This window comes from Athene cunicularia (genome assembly GCF_003259725.1).
Source record: "Athene cunicularia isolate RWA chromosome Z unlocalized genomic scaffold, athCun1 chrZ_part3, whole genome shotgun sequence".
Lineage (NCBI taxonomy): Eukaryota > Metazoa > Chordata > Aves > Strigiformes > Strigidae > Athene > Athene cunicularia.
In genome coordinates this window covers 4,603,940-4,623,914 of record NW_020799144.1, presented here as the reverse complement: position 1 = coordinate 4,623,914, position 19,975 = coordinate 4,603,940, and the positions used below count along the sequence as shown (strand labels likewise).

At 38.3% G+C, this 19,975-nt stretch overlaps 1 protein-coding gene across 3 annotated transcripts in view; it reads left to right on the top strand.

Moving 5' to 3' along the window:
* The first annotated feature begins 1,536 nt into the window (after positions 1-1,536).
* Positions 1,537-19,975, top strand: part of TEK (TEK receptor tyrosine kinase) — a 42,239-nt gene continuing 23,800 nt past the window's right edge. For 2 of the 3 annotated variants that reach the window (XR_003400201.1, XM_026866699.1), the window contains exons 1-3: positions 1,537-2,024; positions 13,888-14,199; positions 19,349-19,459. Coding sequence is in view for 2 of the 3 variants with exons in the window: in XM_026866699.1 (XP_026722500.1) it covers positions 1,973-2,024; positions 13,888-14,199; positions 19,349-19,459 (475 nt within the window). In the remaining variant the exon portion in view is untranslated. The other variant, XM_026866701.1, reaches the window with a different exon arrangement.

Below are 19,975 nucleotides of genomic sequence, written 5' to 3'. Positions count from 1 at the left end.
ACGTTAGATGTAGGTTAAATGAGCAACAGAGCAGGGTTATCCACAAGATAGGTATTATGATAAGCGTATCTGGTAATACACTAAGTATTCTGATATTAGAGGGGCCTATACCAGCAGGCTTATAAAGGTTAACATGCAATTGGAATGTGCATAATCACTGCCTCTTCACGTCTAAGAAAATGTTCTCAAAAATGAAAGGTGAACAAAATACATGTGTGTATTGTGATCTAGAACCAGACCAAGTAAATATCTTATCTTCTGTCTCCTTTAAGTCTCAAAATTGAATTTTAGTAGTGTTTGGGCCTCACACTGTGATTTTGCCTCCAGAGGATACTTTCAGGTTAAGTTCCTACTTGGTTTGGCTTTCAACTATATTGGGAGAGGGTGGGACGGGTGACATGTAAAGAGCAGCTCTGGGTTAATGCATTGAAAACTGCTGTAGGTGACACCCTCTGTCCACATGGCAATAGGTCTTGGGTGTAAAGGACTTTGTCTGTGCAATCTATACCAATCAAAGGCTAAAGGGTCCTCCTATGGAAATTAAATCAAAGTAGGATCAACCCATACCCCATTTCCAAAATGATGCTGAACATTCACATTTCCATACTTCTGTAAAAGTCACGAATCATAGAATCATTCAGATTGGAAAAGACCCTTGGGATCATCAAGTCCAACCATCAGCTCCACTCTATAAAGTTTCCCCTACACCACATCCCCCAACAGCTCATCTAAACACATCCAGGGATGGTGACTCTGCCACCTCCCTGGGCAGCCTATTCCTCTGTCTGACCACTTTTCTGTGAAAAAATTTTCCCTAATGTCCAGCCTGAACCTCCCTGTTGCAGTTTAAAGCCATTCCCCCTTGTTCTGTCCCTAATCACCTGTGAGAGCAGCACCAACCTCTCTACAATGTCCTTTCAGGGAGCTGTAGAGAGTGATGAGGTCTCCCCTCAGCCTTCTCCTCCTCACACTAAAGGATTAAAATCATTCTGGGTGTTAGCATCTTGGCAGAACTACAGGATTTTCAAATACTACATTTTCATCAGTTATATTTAGTCAAGTGGTAAACAAGATTGCCCTTTATTTGCAATTCTGTTTATATAGCTGAGTGATGACTTTTCATTTATTTCATTAATTTTTGTGTCTTTCTTTGTATTATTTCCTGATGTTTTCTTTTAGCTTCTGAGTTTTGAGACCCCCCTCTGAGTGATGTGGCATTTTGATCCCACTGAAATCATAATAGCTCTGGGTGCAATTTATTATTGCAACAAGTTTTCAGTCTGTTTCCAATTGTCAAACATAGAGAAAAATTGTTCCCAGTAAAGCACATGAACTAATGGAATAGTTTGCTGGATTGTGACTGGCTTTGGTCTATACTGGATTCAGCTGGCTGTTTTGTGGCTGTTTACTTCGTATTTCTATTACTGTGTGCTGGAATGCATTGCAGCCAGCAGCTTACATGTGGATTAAATAAATAAGAGAAAAGATGATAGCACCCTGAGAAATTAGCAGAGCTGTACTTTAAGAAGGGGATGACAGTTTCTACCTACTGTACCTAGGTGGAGGACTTTTTACTTGCACTCTCCCGCCTACTGGAAGATGCCATCATTGTTCCTATTTTGCTGACGATGACCAACAGCAGTCCCCTACTTCTCCAGCAGCTCCAGATAACTGTTCTGATGCATTGCTGGATGGACGGGATTTGCACTGCCCTGCAGTCCCGCTGACACAAAAATGCCTTTAAGATCCTGCCTTTCCCATCCTAATCTACAAAGGAAACAGGAAAAAGGAACTTAAACTCCCTGTACTCAGACAGCAATGAGACTGTTCCAGCCTGCGCCAGTGCTACGATTTCTTGCCTGAGTTGTAAACAGCATACCATGCAGGAGAAGAGCAACCGGTAAACGTCTACCCCGAGAAAAGGATACTCCATGAGCAACTGTAAGAACTGGATGGATATATTTTGGAAAGCATGGACCCTTTAGCACATATAGTTCTCTATGGATTCAGCCTGATGATTTCAGGTAAGCCTTTTTAATATCTATAGTCAACCTGTCATGTCTTTCTTGCTTCTCATGCACTGTGCAGATGAAACACATGACTCCCTACTCCTTACTCCAGCACTTTTACCTTTATTGTTTCAAATACTTGTGTGTGTTTCAGTGAGTCTACTTACCTCTGTGCAGCACTCTTAGGGGGAGTGAGGGCAGGACTGTGGCTGAGCTGGGGAGGATTTAACTACTTGTAGAATCCGATGCCACCTCTTTTTAATTGTTGAAGTTCTTTGTTGACACATGTGCACACTACAGCAAGGTTTCTCTTCTGTCTAATGGTATTAACTTTTCCATAAATCTCATTTCACCGAATTCATTGGTGTCTTTCCCCAAGAATATCTGCCCTACATACAGATTAAATGTTGACTTTTTCTGTGACTGACTTTATGAACTGTTTGTGCAGTAGAAAATGTTGACATTTATAAGTATTCCAGTATGTGATTTTAGATTTTAGACAAGATTCCACGTATGGAATCTAGATGAAAGTCAGTGGAGAAAAAGGGCAGGAAAGTGCATTATATAAGAACAGTTAATAATAGTTCAAATACAGCTAAAGAATGATTCATTATTACCAGCAAATGTCAGTAGTTCAGGGAGTCAGAAGTTAGTCACGAGACACCTGCAGAAAGGTATGCAGTAATATTATACTTATGAAAATGTAGTTTATAGTATTCAGACTCTTAACATTAGAGATGTTTTGCTGTAGCTATCACAAACAGAGCCCAAAGGAAGCCTGCGCTCCTGCCATCTGATTCTTAGTTGCTCAGCATTTTAGTATCGCTTTTACCATCCATATTTTGATTGTCCATACAGTTTCTTCTGGATAAGATACCAAGCAAAATCTGTAAAAAAGAAATGCAACTCAAATAATAACCTTAGACTCTTGGCTTACACCTAAACATTTAATTAATACATGCATAAATTGTTCTAGTCCATCTAGGTAAGGTGCTGTAAAACTGATTGTGCTGCAATGAAAACCACAAAGTAGCAAGAAAAGGCAGAAGTCCTCATTGCCATGTAACTCACTTTACAATTTCCAGATCTTCTTGATTAGCAGCGTGTTAACAGCAAAGTGAATTATTAAGAAATGAGTTTGAGATGTTACTTTTGGAGTCTATAAAAGACTAGAGATTCAAAATTGAAAAAAAAAAAAAAAGTTTAAAATCTGTTGAATGCATGTTTATAAGTATTCTTATCTAGCCATAGCTGTAATGGGCTGCATATTGTTCACCAATTCCTCTTTTGTGTCTTAAGTTTCTTGATTGCTTAGCTGCATATTGATTCAACCTATCTAGCCCTCAAATCACTTACAGCTTTACACTTTAAGGAGATGCCTGGGTAGCGTAAGCATTATGGATGGAGAAAAGAAAGTCTAGTTACCCCAACTCTTTTTCCTTGTATCTCTTGTTTCTTTTTGTGGTAACATACTTAACACAGAAAGCAAGCAACATTCATTAAGTCACAAGTATGACAGAAAAACAAGCTGGCTGCAGAGATTATCTATAAACATGGACAATGCAGACAGCTCAGTCCTGAAGAGCTGTCAGTCCCCCTTTTCCACAGGGGCCGACCAGTGAGGTGTGTGCTGTAGTCACACCCATCTCAATAGATCTGTCAGCTTTCCCGCTTTTGTTTGAGAATGATATCATGTTTCCTGGGGCGAGCTGTGGAAGACAATGTGAGCCTGCTTTCCTCTAGATATTGCAGGCGGAGTTCAGGAAAGCAGGAATGACATTCCCTGAGCAGGGAAGGCTTTACACTCAGCGCAGACAGTGAACTGGCTTAACCTTGTCCCCAGTGATTGTGGGCTTCTCTGGGTGTGTTGCTGGGTAGGCACAAAATCCACTCCACCCTTTTCCAAGGTGAAGACTGTCAGCTTGGCTCCCATTACAAGAAATGGCCTTTGATTTAATGTTTTATGTTTTTTTTTTTTTTTTTTTTTTTTTTTTTTTTTTTTTTTTTAGTAGAGTATTCCATTTGCAGCTAGAGCTAAAGGTCTGATTTGGAAGTTAACTTTCAAAATATACACAAATGCTCACTTTTACACTGTATATAGGGTCGATGCTTGCCATAGCAAATGTTTAGTTAAACTGGCAAGGGGTTGAATTTAATCCTGTTGGGATTCTTGAAACTAGACTGAGCATCACCACATTGTTTTGGTTGACTCTACTCCAGTCAGTATTTTGTAGAATCAAAATGATCCTGGCATCCATTCTGAAACATAATTCAAACCCCAAGGCTGTGGCTAGGTATGATCTGTTAAGTCCTGACCAAAGAAGAGCCATAGACTTACCTATTCCCTTGGAAGGCTGAGGACAAAGCCAATAATGAGTGCCAGAATTCGGCTTTTGCCTCTTAGCATCACCCTCAGATGGTCTGGAAATTTGCTTGCAGCTTCTCACAGTGGGCTAACTCTCACAAATGCTCATGTGTGAGCCTTATTTTAGCAAGATGGCCACCGCCAGTAACAGATTTGTGTAAACCAGCAACAATTAAAAGCAATTTCAAGCACATGTCTGACTTTGTCTGGCAGGAAAAATATACATTGCTAAATGTCTCCATTCTTCAACACAGACAGAATCTTCTGTGCTATAGCTCTGCTCTACCAATAATCTTAGATCCAGTACGTTTCTAAAAATACTGGATTTTTTTGTGTGTGTGTGATTTAGTTGTTGAACCCATATATGGTAAAATACTCGAAGGGTTATATTAGCCTCTTCAGAAAGGGTAACAGTGGAGCTAACAGTGCAGTGCCATTCAGTGGCAGCTCTCCATCATCCCTGTTGATGGCTGTGTTTTCTTTGAGATTAGTAGGTATTATGAAAAAAACACCCATAAATCGTGCATACTATTATTATGTGACTCATTTACATATTCAGAAAGTTAAGCAGCTTTTAACACATATTACCAGACACACAAGCACCATTATGATGCTATAAGCTTTTCAAAATTACAATAAATTGCAATTTTTAGACTGGAATGTTCTAATAATTCTGCTTCAAGACTTGTTTTTCTCTTGTAAAGGTTAACTTAACATAGAGAAAACCTGAATTAACCTCTGGTTAATACATGCCTGTGATAGTGATTATAAATACGTCATTATTCCCATAATTAAAGGAACTAGGTCTGTGTGAGTATCCTCAGATATGCTGTTGTCTGACCAAAATGTTGCCCGAACTTCAAACAGTCTGTCCTACAGCTGCAGTGCTGGGGCTTTGAGCCTGCAACAGGCAGAGGTGAACACAAACCACATCTGAGATTTTAATCTCAGGTATTTCAAAACTATGCTGAGTAAACATTACACTGGCACACAGTCTTTCAAACATATAAATCATCTAACTACTAATGTGAATTGCAAGAGAAATTAAAAAAAATTATTTCATTCCTCGTTCCTGAAGTGCATTTGATTTGTGAGACCCAGCAATTGCACTCGCCTGACACACACAGGTTATGTAGCCAAAGGGAAGAGTACCCAGGTGCCTCATGAGTTTGAAAGTTACATGGAATTTAGACTCTTCTTGAGGTGTAGGCTTCATCTAACCCAAAAATATTGGGCCTCCACAGGAATCACTGCTTGAATCTCTGACCTGCTGAATGTTGGTATTACTGCACAGTTCTGTTAGGACGGTCATGACTGCGAAATTGATGGATCTGTCTTATGGGGGAGAGAGTGAGCTGTTCTGTTTTAGTTACATTGTTGGCTATATGTTTGCAAAGAAAAAAGTTCCAGCTGTGACCTAATTCATCACACCCTGACTGCAGCTAGAAGCCAAAACCAACAGCTTTAGCCTGTGCAGGCAGCTCTGTGCACCTACCCTAAGTGGAATTACAAAAGTGGGATGATTCTCTCCAGTTTGGTTTTGGTTTTGTTTTGGGGTTTTTTTAGCTTTAGATTTTGCTTTTGGTGTGTGTCTGGTTCAGACCTAGTGAGAGGTAGAGTAGCTCTCAGGAGGCCTGTGTTCCCAGAGGCCGTTTCAGCAGCTGGGAATAGTCAGGAGTAAAAAGGAATTGCATCAGACCTGAAGGAATCAAATCTAAAAGGGTGAAATGCAATCCCATTACATTCACTAGTGTGAACATATGCTATTGTTTTACATACAGATTTCATATATGTAAATATATATATATATATATACACACACACAACATAGATTGTTTGGGTATACAGTCATAATTAAGCTGGTTGGATGGATTACTTTTTGCTGAAATTTCATTTCAGGGAAAAAAATGTTTTAACATTTTGCAGACATGGTCTGATGCCGACAAAAATTTCATCTGGAAGGCTTTAGGGGGACAAGAGGGAAGTCAGAGAGACTGTCTGCAGCTGAGGAGCTGGCTTTAGGGCAGAGGAGAAGTGGAGTTGGTCCTTCATGTGCCCGCAATAAGAATTATCTTAGTTGGAAACCTGTTCTGTATTGGTCATGTAGATTTGAGTCTGCTTCACCCAGACCTGTCTCTTAAACACACAAAAACCCTGTTCAGCTTTCCATAGAAAGAAGAAATTATACCAAACATGGATGCACCTACAACTTCTGTGAGACAGAGTTCCATGGTCAGCTCCCACTGTGAGGCAAGACCTATCCGGGACTGGAGGGATGAAAATCTTAGAGAAATTGCAATGAAGAACTGTCCTCCAAAGACAGTATCTGCCCTGTGCTAGTGGTAAAATCACATTTAAGATGCCGTTTCACTGTGGTTTCAGTGGCAATGCATAGCAAAAAAACAACCTGTGTCTGAACTGAAGACTTTCCTGTAACGACTTTAAAATGCTGATTATTTTTTAGGGTACGGATCCGATAACTTGTCTCCAACTAACACCCAAACTAAGAATATGCACTAATAAGGTTAAATAAAACATCATAAAGAAGTAAAAAGACCCCACCAAAATTCATTCTGTAATTCATCACCAGGAAATGCAAACACTTTGGGTATGAAGATATTAGACATTTACTAAGTTCTGAAAGGATTTTTGAAAGACAGGTTCACACATGACATTTCTGGGTTCAAGGGTAAAATACATAAACTTTTTGCTTCAAGGTGGGTATTTTGATGGCCTGGTATTTATTTACTTTTTTCATTGTGTGAGCCTGTCTGAAGTGTCTTGGTTAATTTCCCCTTTGGAGTATAACAAGACTCTCTTGACAATGCAGTTCCATCTGCACTTCTGATCATGCTGATGATTTTCTCTTTTTATTCTCTGACTGTTCACCTCAAGACCTGCCACTGATCAGGGAACTTAGCTTCATTACTCGCAAAGTGTGCTTAGCACCAGAAATATCTTCCACTACTCAGAAAAATTGTTAAGTGGCAGAGTGAGGGTACGCTACTGTAGAGGCAAGAATGTACTACAGTAGGTCCAGCAGCCAGCACTCACAGACACTTTCAGACAGTTAACCTTAAGCATGTTTTATGCACTGATATGTCCTATGAAAAGTAATTGATTACCTATATTATTTTGCATGCTTCAACTTGCACATGTGCACAAACAACATACAGTATACATATGCAGTATATATAGTAGCTTCACGATGCTACTTAAAAGGATCACCCTTGTTATGGACATATGTATCATTGCTTGCAAGTACTTTCTTGATGGTAGTACCCGTATTTGGCTAGCTGCAAATCCAGCCAGGTGTAGCTAAACTACAAACCTGTCCTACTCGGGCATTCTCACATTCCTCATCCTTTTTCAGCATTACCTAGCACATTGTCAGCTGGTTGTCCAACAATTTCTGCTGATACGTTGTTTTCTGCTTTACTTGTGTTTGGTCAACCAGGCCCAAGAAGTCATGAGAAAGAGTCTTTCTACATTTCTGTTACTTACACACACACACATTTAGGCAGCCTCACTGTGAAACGCCCAGCCAAGCTGCACCAGTGCCTCATTTCTAGCTTTTTCATCCTAAAAGATTGCTTTTATGAATTGTGAAACAACTGAAATATAGAGAAAACATTATACTCTATTTTACAAGAAGGCAGTTGCATTTCCTTGAACTGCTCCAAATGAACTCAAGGGCTTGTAAGAAACTATTAGCATAGTAGCTTTGACAAACTGTTTTATTTTTCACATTTGTGCTCTGGTCTTCCCACTACTTCTAAGTAGCAAAACAATGTTCTGTCACTAATGTTTTGTCTCTTATTAGTTTCACAATACCTTTCCTCCACAAATAATGCCCTATTACTAAGGGCAAGAGGTCTCAGTATTTGAGCTGTGAGCCATCCCACAGCTGCCCAGTAGCATCGCATAAGATACAAGCCGTGAGATTCTTTCCATGGACAAGAAGAAAGGTTTTACTGGAAAACCTGACTTTTTGCTCATTTATGAACTGTTTTTTGCAGCATTTCTGTCTCTCTCTCTCTTTTTTTTGCCCTGCTGTTGCTGCCATGTGGCAGAGAATCTCTTCAGGTAATAATAACTTCAGCCTTGCTTTCCTGTGGGGGACTGAGCTGTCAGAAGAGAACTTGACTCACCAGAAGAAATTAACTGAGCTGTTGCTATCTTTGCATTCCAGATGAACTTTACAGGACACTAAGAGATTATTGAGTCCATGAAATGAATATGTGATTTCAAGGCCCCCTCAAATTATTTACTTTTTTAGAAAATGAACAAAAAATAAGCGAGACTGATAAGAGAAATGTTGAGTGCACAGAAAAAGAGGAAATAAAGATTGCCAAATTCTGGTGTAGTCTATGTTCCACTCTCTACCTGAAAAATATCCCCAAACAGCTAATGTTTTGAGTTAGTTTCTGATTAGATTTAATATTAAGTAAGGAGTACTCTGTTTCTTCTTCTTCTTCTTCTTCTTTTTTTTAATCAGAGAGGGGACATGGGGATTGGGTCTCTTCTTCATATTTCACTTGCATTATTTCTGTCCTGATTATCTTCCAGATCAGCTAATTAGTTAATTGTTTAAAATTTTCAATGTAATTTATCTAGTACTTTACTAAGAATTAATCAAATGCTATACTTTTTCAGCAAAATTGCTTATATGATGGCCATTTGTATTCCTAAACAGATTAGTGAAATTATTTTAATCTGGTGTGTGATTTTATATAGAAAAATACAATTGAGGAGGGTACAGTGAACTTATAACTACAAAACAAGACACAATGAGAAATATGGGAATGCCAGCTATTTAGCAAGTTTTGTTCTAAATCAAAACCTTATTCTTTCAAGCAGAAGGAGTGCTTGGTGTTGTTTCTTAAGAGACTTGAAGGAGGAGTGTTGATGACTTGACAGTCTGGGATATATATTTCCATCAGTCTCAAAAGAGTGTCATATGCAACTGACTGTTTTCCTTTCAGCATAACACCAAATCTAAACTAAACAGATTCTATTTTTTCTCTGCTAGTATAGTATCTATAAGTATTATATTCATATTCACAGACAGTTAATAGCAGAAATAATTTGTGTTCCAAGCAATAACAGTAAAAAACGCAACTGCTTGAGCATTTCAGATTACATCACCTTTTATTCCCATTGCTTAACCTGATGAAAAAAGGGGTGGATTTTACTGGAATTTTCTGCCATCTCCTCTTGTCTTAAATAATTATTATTTTAAAAGTATTAATCTTTCCACTTATCTATTACTACAGCTCTTCTTTTTCCTCTGTTATCCTCCAAATGTCAAGGGAAGGACTTCCAGTTTATAGTCCCTTCAAGCAATTACTAAAAAAGATCTACAAATATAAGGAAAATGAATACATCATTAGATGTGTAATGCCTAAACAATTTCTTTCTTTCCACTACTACCCAGTATTAATTAATAGCTAAAACATTTACCCAGAACTTTGCATTTTTAATACACCTTGCAAACATGGACTAGTGTTTAATATGTGTTTGAGGGGCAGTGGAGTATGGTTATCCTTTACCTTGATGGAGCTGACCACTCTGGCTGCTTTCTATGGTAGAGAAGTGTTAGACACTCCACAGTATTGAACACTTTTCCAATTAACAGGCAACTCTGCAAAGGTCTCACACTAGGTAGAAATTGTCTTCAATATTTCCATGTTTTCCTGGGGACCACACAAAGTTTAACCGTGTAAATCTGCAAGTATTTGGGCAGGGGCTTTCTGAGATGAGAGGACAAATCATAACACTTTTCTGTTCTCATAAGACTCGCTGTGTGTACTTTATCTATGGCTTTAAACTGTCTCAGTTCAAGGCTGATGCACTGTTTTATTCCTAAATTAGTGTCTATCACAAATACCAATCTAGGGAACTGATGTTTTAAACTTTAGCAGAGACTTTCTTGCTCTTTGAGCTGACCTGTGTCTGGGATGTGTTCCAGGGAATTTCTGAGAGCTGTTTCTTCCAGTTGGTCCTGGCTGGTGTAACACAGCACAGAAAACGTGATGACTCTGTGCCTGTATGAATGGCATTTTGCTAGGGAATAAGAACACACAGGGGCTGTGGAGACAGCATGATACACACTTACTCTCTGTTCAGCACAATTTCCCAAGGCAATTATGTACTAGAGAAGCTGTGAAAGACATGGCGAGGTATCACCTAAGAAGACAGCACAGTCCTGTAGTTAAGAGTGGCCCATGATGAACTTCAAAGGTCTCCCTGCATTCATTTTGCCATCTGGGTTATAGTGGGTGTAGTATCATTTAAACTTAGTTTTAGAGGATGCCATTTTCTCTGTGCTGGAAGGGCTCAAAGCACTGCACGACAATGAGTTGCGTCATAAATACTGGGCAATGAATCTTTTCTGTGGGGTATCTTCCATTTTCAGCATTAGCCTTCTGCAAATACTCTCTTCTCAAAAGCTATTTGCACACACAGCAATCTGCCTTCCTGATAAGGTCAGTTCTTCAAGGACTGGGGCAGGACTCAAAGGACCTTTTCAAGGAAGCAGAGAGGATTGTCACTGGTACAGACACAGGCTGTTTCCTGTCTGTATGTCTTGTGCTTTACTCAGAGAGCTAAATCCTGTTGTCCTTATTCAGTCCTTACATATTCAAAGTCTTCATTAACATGAAGGGTAGAATTTGCCTAAATTTTGCCAGACTAGGTAAATTCCTTTTTAGCAAGGACTGTTGGGTTAGTTTATGTTGCACTACCAGAAAAAGATGCTGTAGGAATCCCTAAGTATAAAGCATATGTGCATTTTACACATTTATTTTTTTTTTCCCCCCAGTCTGAGGGCAGCAACTCCCAGTGGTGTCAAACAAAGCCTTTCTCTCACATTAGAGGCCTTAGTGTGACTTTTAAAATGCCAGTCCTGCTAGATTCTGAGTTGAGTTGCCTTCAAGTCAATGTCCTGTTAGGATGCTTTTTTTTTTTTTTCCAAAATACACCTAAAGCGTATCTTTTCTTAGTGCAAAACTTTCACTTACATATATTTAAATTTCTGCTTGCAATATATTCCAACTGTGAAACATTAACTACCAAATCATGCTTGGCATATGATTCCATACTTATGCATAGCTATTACTCCTTTTTAGATGCAGAAAGGCCTTCTAGTGTTTCTCCAGGAAGACATGAAACTCCATCTGTGCTCCATCTGCTTCATGCAGGTGTCTGGGTTACTCTGCATTGTTTAATATGACAAAATACCACATATATTTAGACAATCAATCAGACCACTATTCACCCACCAGTGGCTAGATTTCAATTCATCTGGAATAATAACAAGTGAAATAAGCAATACTTCTGAGCTATGGTTTTTCTGCACCTTGGTTACATGATTTGTATTACTACAAAGAAACAGAAGAGTATGCAGCAAATACCCTGAATATGATATGGCATTGCTTTGCTATGTCTTGCATAGGAATCAAAGGCAACATGAAATCTAGTCCTCAAAACTAAGACTTTACTACTTTTTTTCATCATATTAAAAGATTGAGATGCAGGGAAGCAAGAGGTGCTATTTTCACCTTTATATCTATGTTGGAGGTCAGAGGAAGAGAGAAATGCTAGAGAAATGGAACTGGAGCCCTTGACGAGCAGTCATCCTCTGAAGGACCTCAGCAACTTGGGCCCATACCACTGTATTGGAAAGACACTTGAAGCTCTGTGCTCTGTGGATGCTAGGCAGACACGTCAAAATAGTTCAGTTCTGATCTGCAACACCCTGCCTGACCTCAGCACAGACAATCACATCAAGTCACAGAGTCTGGATCCAAATTTGAGTCCGAGTTTCACAAGTCTGCAGAAATCAGAATCTTGCAGTTTATGATTTTAAGAATATCTCTACCTGGCATGTGATCCTTGCTGACAGAAACTGAAGTCTTCTCCTTTCAGTGTCGGTGACTGTTGAATTAATCTGCCTTCAGCTGATGCATCAGACCCATAGTAAGAGCACAAGTGTTCCTCATATAAAAAAACACTGAGTTTTTATAAATGGCCTATTAAATGAATGCATGAGTCTGGCCTCATTTCTACCACATACTTCTACTTTGCTCAAAGGGTTTATTTTTGTAATGTGCAGCAGCATGAATTAACATTGCTGACCTACACCTTTATGCAGTATTTACTTTAACAGCCATTTCATCCTTCCCAGAAGGTTTAATTTCTCCATTATGTAACTGCAAGTTATCTGGGCTGGCACATTAAAGGGTGGTAACTGTGGCAGACTGGCTGGGTGTGGTGAGTGTCAGTGTGCTGTCAAGATACTTCAGTCCCCAGAGTGGTTGCTGGAACTGAAAGCAGAGAAGGACCTCCTCCCTTGGCCCCAGCCCTACAGAGACACACGCAAAGACTGCGGTCAGCAATAAGACCTTTTGACCTCCCTTATCTAAGACTAGACCCCTTCCTTCCAATCAGAGAAACATTTGGAAGCTGAGTGGCATTAAATACTGGGTCTCTCTGTGTAAATACAAAATATACTTGTATCCAAAGCAGGAAAATAGATGTGATGAATAAAAGAAATCAATTCTTCTTCCTGTTTCAGCTGGAAAAAATGTTACTGTTTCCCTTCTCCTTAATGTGAATTTCAATAGTAAAGGGAAACGCCTGTTATTTGCAAATTGTTGATTGTAGGAGAGCTGTATTTCCCTCCTACTATGTGCATTTGAAAACTAAATCTGTAGTGCTGTCAGAGACTCTTTTCATCAAGCTTGTATCTATCATTTCCAAAGAACTTCCATCTCCATGTATTTCTGGCAGTTCTATTATCAAAGGGAGTAATTTTGATGGATTTAAAACTAACCTCATAAAAAATTAGCTTTACTAGTGTGGCCGACTTGCTCTTTGCTTTTGAGAAAGTTTTTTTACACCATTGTTCTTGCCACTGTCTGTTAAAGGCTTCGATGGTTAACATGTGAATGATTACGAAATCATTAATCTAAAATTATAAAACAGCTGAAAAAAAATATTCCAAAGTACTACCAATTCCTATAACTGAAAGACGCATCTATTTTACATCAATTCATATGTATTAAATCCATATAAGGGGCATAAAAGAAACACTAATAAACTGACAACCTTACGATCTATTGACCATGCCACCAGCAAAGCACCATACTCGAGGCATTTATGCACATTTCTAACTATTTAAGCATCTATCTCCTTCTGCAACGCATGATTTTCCTTGGGCTTCCACAAAAGTTCTTAAAAGAAATTCCACAAGTTTGCGAGGCTTGTTTCCTCTTCTGAGAAGAACAAATGTTCTTTACATAGAAAGTATGTTCATGGCATAAAAAGTAAACCCTAAAGTCAGTGTAGCAGAATATTTAATCTACAGCCTTCCTATTTTGGACAAAAGCTGTGGAAGACATCAGCCAGAAAAACCCTGTGAACTGGGTGAAACAGCTTATCTGGCAATTTGATAGGCCGCATACTCAAACTCTTCAGAAAAACCTTTTCATCTGCTGCTTTCTTCCTTAGGTAAAGTGGATGCGGCACTGGACCTTATACTGATTAATTCTTTCCCTCTGGTGGGCAACTCTGAGACATCACTTATCTGTATCACTTCCAAATGGCGTCCCCGTGAATCTATCACAATAGACCGAGACCAGGAGGATGTGACAAACCAGCACCGGGAACCACTGGAAGTTAATGAAGATTCAAAGAGAGCAACAGCCAAAACAGTGGTGTGGAAGAGGGAACAGGCCAGTGAAACTATTGGAGCATATTACTGTGAAGGGAAACTCCAGGATGAGGTGACAAGGATACATACTATGAAGATGCCACTGGGAGGTACTGTATGGTGGTCAGATCTGAATTTTGCATGTCACTGCTTGCAGACTGGCAGTTATCCCTGGTTGACAAATGTGGCTCCAGAGCAGGTAAGGCAGTCTGGAGTCAACAAAAATAGACTTGGCTCAAGCCCATGTATTTTTCCCTAAAGAACAGAGACAACCGGTTAATACTAGCTGCTAGTCATTTCCTTGTCAGTCAGTTAGAAATCTGTGGGTATTCTGCCTGCATCTGGCTACTGCCAGGAACACAAAGTCAGTTGGAAAATAAGGTAAGTACTGATGCCAAGAAATAACATCTATGGTAATTTCTGCAGTGGGTTTTTCACATCCCAGACCCTTGATAGCTAAACACACTTCCATTTTAAAGTCTTGACAGGTCTGAGATGTAGGTAGTCAAATATTATTATCTTTTATTTCTTAATAAACAGGCAACCTGAGCCTCAAAAATAACTGCTTTGCCTAAGGTTCACTAAAACTACAGATCAGCAATATTGGATCTGCACAGTCTGTGTCAGTATGGAAAAAAATGATCCATCTCAATAATGGACAGAAACTCAAGAGAAGTCTCCCAAAACCTAAGAACATTATTCACAAAAATCCACTATGGTTTTCACTATTGACTTGGGTTTGGTTTTAATGTTATGTACAGTAGGAAATGCTAATATGGCAGAGAGGTGATGGGATGAGAAGGTGGGATTTCCAAAGGCCACCATATCGCCTTTAAATTACATTTTCTTATTTGCAAAATTTTGCTGTCTCTGGACCTCATTAAACTTCTGGAACAAGTTCTGAAGTAGAGATCACCATAAACTTCAGAAAAGTGCAAGAAATTTTGGCTAATTTTCTTCAGAAAATCAAGTTTTCAAAACTTCAGCTGATTTCTAGTAGGAGTCCTGTATTGCTAATTTCTTGTGACATGGCAGCTGGTCTGTGAAGAGACTTGACACTTTTAGTCTTTCTTTACAAGGTTTTAGTAAGAGCAGTTATCACTGTTGGTATTCCCTGAAATTATATAGCAAATTTAGAAAATAAAGTTTGTAATTTGTCTGAGCTACAGCTAGTGTCTATTCATTTCTCTTAGTACAGGAACATTAGAAGCAAGGTGGGGAGGACAAGTGCATTTTTCTATGGCTTAGGTTTTCTCTGACCAAATGTGGGTTTTGGGGTGTTGGACTGGTCACCGAGAAGGCTCTGCAGATGCAGGCTGACAACTCCATTGTTTCAAAGGAGACTGCACTGAGGAGGAGATAAGATAACAGCCCATGGAAAGTCAACATGACCCCGCCTGTGGCAGAATGCTAGTTTGCTGAGCACATCTCTGGCTGTCATGTAAAAAAACTCCCATGGGTGGAAAAGTGTCTGGTTAATCAATCAGGTTTTTGCAGGAGCAGGGAATTTAAAGTAATTAAACTTTGAGAGCTTCCTATGTGACAGACGTTGTTCTAACAAGAAATAACACAACATTCATGCCAGCAGTAGGTAGGTTTCTTTGAATTATTTCTGGGTTTGAATCCATCTCTCAGATTTTCTCTGCAAAAGTTTTTACTGTCAAAATTTGAGCCAGCAACTCTTTGGTGAATGCATATAATCTAATCAGGCTGGATGGGTGAGAAAGAGGCGCAAGATAAGTTCTCAAAGCTGTTAAAGTGCACAGAAAGAGGAAGAAAAGGTCACTGAAGAATTGTGAGGTTTGGCAGAGCATCTGTAGTTGGAAAACAGGCCTTTTTCCCCTTTACATTGTCTGAATAATTTTTAAAGATGTGTTTTTCAACACTAAAAAATAAGTAGGAGTTGAAACGTGAAGTTTTCCATTGAGGACACAAAAGGCATGGGAAGGAGCAGCACTTCTGAAAATGCAGCCACTGTTTTGCAGCTTCAGGGCAAGAAGCTGCTCAAACACTCACTTAAGGATTAATCATTTGGTAAGGATTAATCATTAATCACTGACTTTAGAGGGAACTGTCATCCGCCTGGTTATGTACCTATCATCAGATATGCAGATACAATGAAGATATTTGCAGTATAATACAGAAAAATAACAGGTTTGTTTTCCTGTTTTGCCCCACACATGTGCCATTCTGAAACTAATGAGGCGTTCTCCTGAATTTTTTATATTGTAGCATTAGGGTTACACTCATACATGTAATGAGAGGTAACAGATTATGCTTTGTATAAATATATATGGGGAGTAATGCTTATACTGTATACAGCACACATATCTAGAATAGAATATTATAACCTGTTCTGCATCTAGTAAAATATAATTTATGCAATTTCTCTATAGAATAAATATGTATTTTCATATATATACATATATATATATATATACACAATTGAGTTTCCCCCACAGAATATCTCTAGAGCAGGCAAAGGGACAATAATGGAAATGCAAGCGACAAAGCATTATGGCACTTGTCCTGCAACTCAGTTCATTATGTCTCTATAAGGAATTCACACACTCGAGATGTGAAATAATTAATTAATACAAATTACAATCTAAAAATACGTTAGAACTGAGCTCACCAGGGAGTGTGCATTCCTTTGCATTGTAACAATACTCTGAAGAAAAAGTCTTGTGGCTAAGCGAACAAAAAAAGAAAATGGGGAAACAAAAGTTTAATAGCTTGTTAAAAAAATTAGTAATGCCCCACTAAATCTGGTCCAAAACACACGGCAATTAAAACACTTAGGATCATTTGTAAATAGTAATTCATTTTTGGGAATGCGGTTGAATTGTCTTTTCCTAAATAGATCATGATTTTCACCATGCATTTGTTATTCATAAATAACATCTAACTCGGGAGCTGACAGTAAGTTGGGATTGCTTTCAGGGTTTTTTTTTGTTTGTTTCTAATGAGATCTTATTTCATTATTCTATATTGTAATTCTTAGTTTCTCTAAGAGGTAAGTTCAGATAGCAGTGCCCAGGTAGCATGGCAAATGCTCAGTAGATTCCCACGCATGTGCTTAGTATACAGGAAGATTCCTGCTGGAATCAGTTGGATAGCACGCACAAAGGAATTAAAACATGTGGCAGAGGCTCACAGCATTAACATTAGAACTGCACAAGGGACAGAAATGCCATTCTGCAAAGTATTGTGAGTTTTCAGTAGTTGTCTTGTTCCCAATCAGAAATAAAACATTAAAATGTCAAAAATTCTCAAGGAAATAAAATTCTGGGGGAGAATTTGACTTGGATAGATAGAAATGGCTTCATTTTTGCTCAGATTTTCTTTGGGTTTACATCATATAACATAATACAAACATTTTGCTTTTTAATTAAAATGACATTCTGAAATGGAAATATTAAAATAATATTTTCTCAAATATTGAAAGAATATGACCCTTTTTCCCACTCAGATTTTACAAAATAATATTGTGGAGGTTGATACAGTTTCAGCCTCATAAAAACTTTGATGTGCCATCTACCTGCTTGTTTTTTACAGCTCTGTTACACATATAACAGAAAATTAGTTCATAATTTTCTTCTGTGCTTTCTGACCCTATCTCTGTGTATTTCTTTGCCTTCAAGTTTCAGCCACAGACTCCAAATTTATTTTCTGCAACCAATGGTATGAGTCAAAGTGCACTTTATTGACAGTTTTCTAAAAATGAACTGAATAAAAGAGGCATGACTATAGAAAAATGGCAAATTTTTTTTGAGTAAGTTGTCTAATAGTTTATACTAAACTTGTTTATGTGTTCCTTAAACAAAATATTCCCTGTGAAATAAACGTGACTTTAATAGAAATGGAACCTGTGTAAATGTGGAGCCAACTAGAAGCATGAATGGCTCTCCAAGGATTCCTTCCAGCTGAAGCTCAGGTGGATCTTTCTGTCGGAAAGGTCCCACTCACTTTGCTGGTGAGGCAGGTGAGTGGCAGCAAAACCAAGCTCCCTGGAGCTGAACAAAAGCAAGATGCAGGACGGACTTACCCAAGAGGAGCTTGCTCAGGAGGAATTCTAAGGCAAAACAGCCTCAAATAGAGAAAAAGGGCCTGGTGAAAATCAATGCCTCGGTCCCTGGGTGCTCTAAAGGGAAGATACAAAGGAATAATATTCTCACTCAGATAAAGAGGTGAACAGTTCAGGAGTTAACTTTGCCTAATTTTAGAACAGTTTCCCTAATTTTTTTTCCATATGATATATCAATGACCAGAAAACCTGAATTTATCCTCAAAAAGTTTCACAGCTTTCCCTTGGAATTTTTCAACCAAATGAAAGGAAGCATCCTTAACTTCTAACTTGTTTCAAGTAATGTTGTAATTAAAATTATTATTTCACTGGTTTCAAAAAGTAATATTTCTTTAGATTTTTCTGTCCCTTCCCCAATTATCTTCTGATATGTTTTTTCCACTAACAATGATAAAGACAAAAGTGTGAAAATCCTTCTGTCTAGTACTTTCTTCTTTTTCTTAAATCAAGAACTATAAACAAATGTATAAAAGTGCTTCTCTGTTTAAGCAGCAAAATTAATTTCAATTTTCCAAGGAAAATTGAGAAATATCACTGATCTAGATAGTTTGTCCCATGGAATTTTTTTTAATTAAGCCACATTTTCAGACTAGAATATTTTGGTAAAAGTATCACTGTCTATGAATATGTTTTCTTCTTTTGTTCTTAGTGCAAGCCAACACTCTTAGTAATTATAGAGAGTATGGTGAACAAATGCAAGCACAGACCTATCTTACTGGATCTCCCCCAGGCCCTGTATGACTGTGGTCTCCTGAACTATCTTGACTGTTCTGCATCATAAAGTTTAAGGAGAAAAGAACTGAGTCATTCTCAAGTCTTAAGTGCTGAAGAAACTTGGGAAAGTGTTTTACAGTTTACTGGAGCTCCTAGTTAGGAAGGGTTTCAGTTACTCAGCCAAAATCCTTTTATTTAAAAAAAAAAAAAAAAAATTAATGCCTCAGGTTCTAGTAGCAGTCTGTTGTTTCAAGGTATAGGCAAGTCCTCTATCTTTGCCAAAACAGAGAGTTGAGGTTGCTGGGGCTGAAGAGTCGATGTGTGCTTAAAAGAAATTTAAATCTTAAAATCTGAGTCAGGGCCATGCTGTAAACCATTCTCAGCTTTCAGCCCAGAGACCGGATAGTGACAATAACTGCTGCTATTTATCCCATACTTCTGTCCTGTTCTGTTTTCAGCATCATTCCACCCAGTGGCATTAACTGTTACAGCAAATAAGGGAGAGCACGTGAATATTTCCTTCATAAGAATGGCAGCAAAAGAGGAAGATGCAGTGATCTACAAAAATGGTAATTAATCTTTCTCTTCTGTCTTTTCTCTTCCCTCTATCATTGCCTTAGCCAAGTGTCACATAACTGTTTTAAAGTCATTGCTGATGATGCCCATGCTGGACAACTGGAGCAGATGTAATTCCTCATGCATTTAACATTCCCTAAAGGAGCCATTTGCAATATCTAATATATTGAGCTGACCTGTTTCTCTTCCTCCAGAATGCCAAATTCTCCATTTATACCTTTGCTTTGTTTCTCATTTTCCTTTTTTGATTTCCTTCTATAACTCCTCATATATTTCCCTGGCTACTTTTAACCACCTTTTCTTTTCTTTTCTTTTCTTTTCTTTTCTTTTCTTTTCTTTTCTTTTCTTTTCTTTTCTTTTCTTTTCTTTTCTTTTTCTTTTCTTTTCTTTTCTTTTCTTTTCTTTTCTTTTCTTTTCTTTTCTTTTCTTTTCTTTTCTTTTCTTTTCTCTTCTCTTCTCTTCTCTTCTCTTCTCTTCTCTTCTCTTCTCTTCTCTTCTCTTCTCTTTTC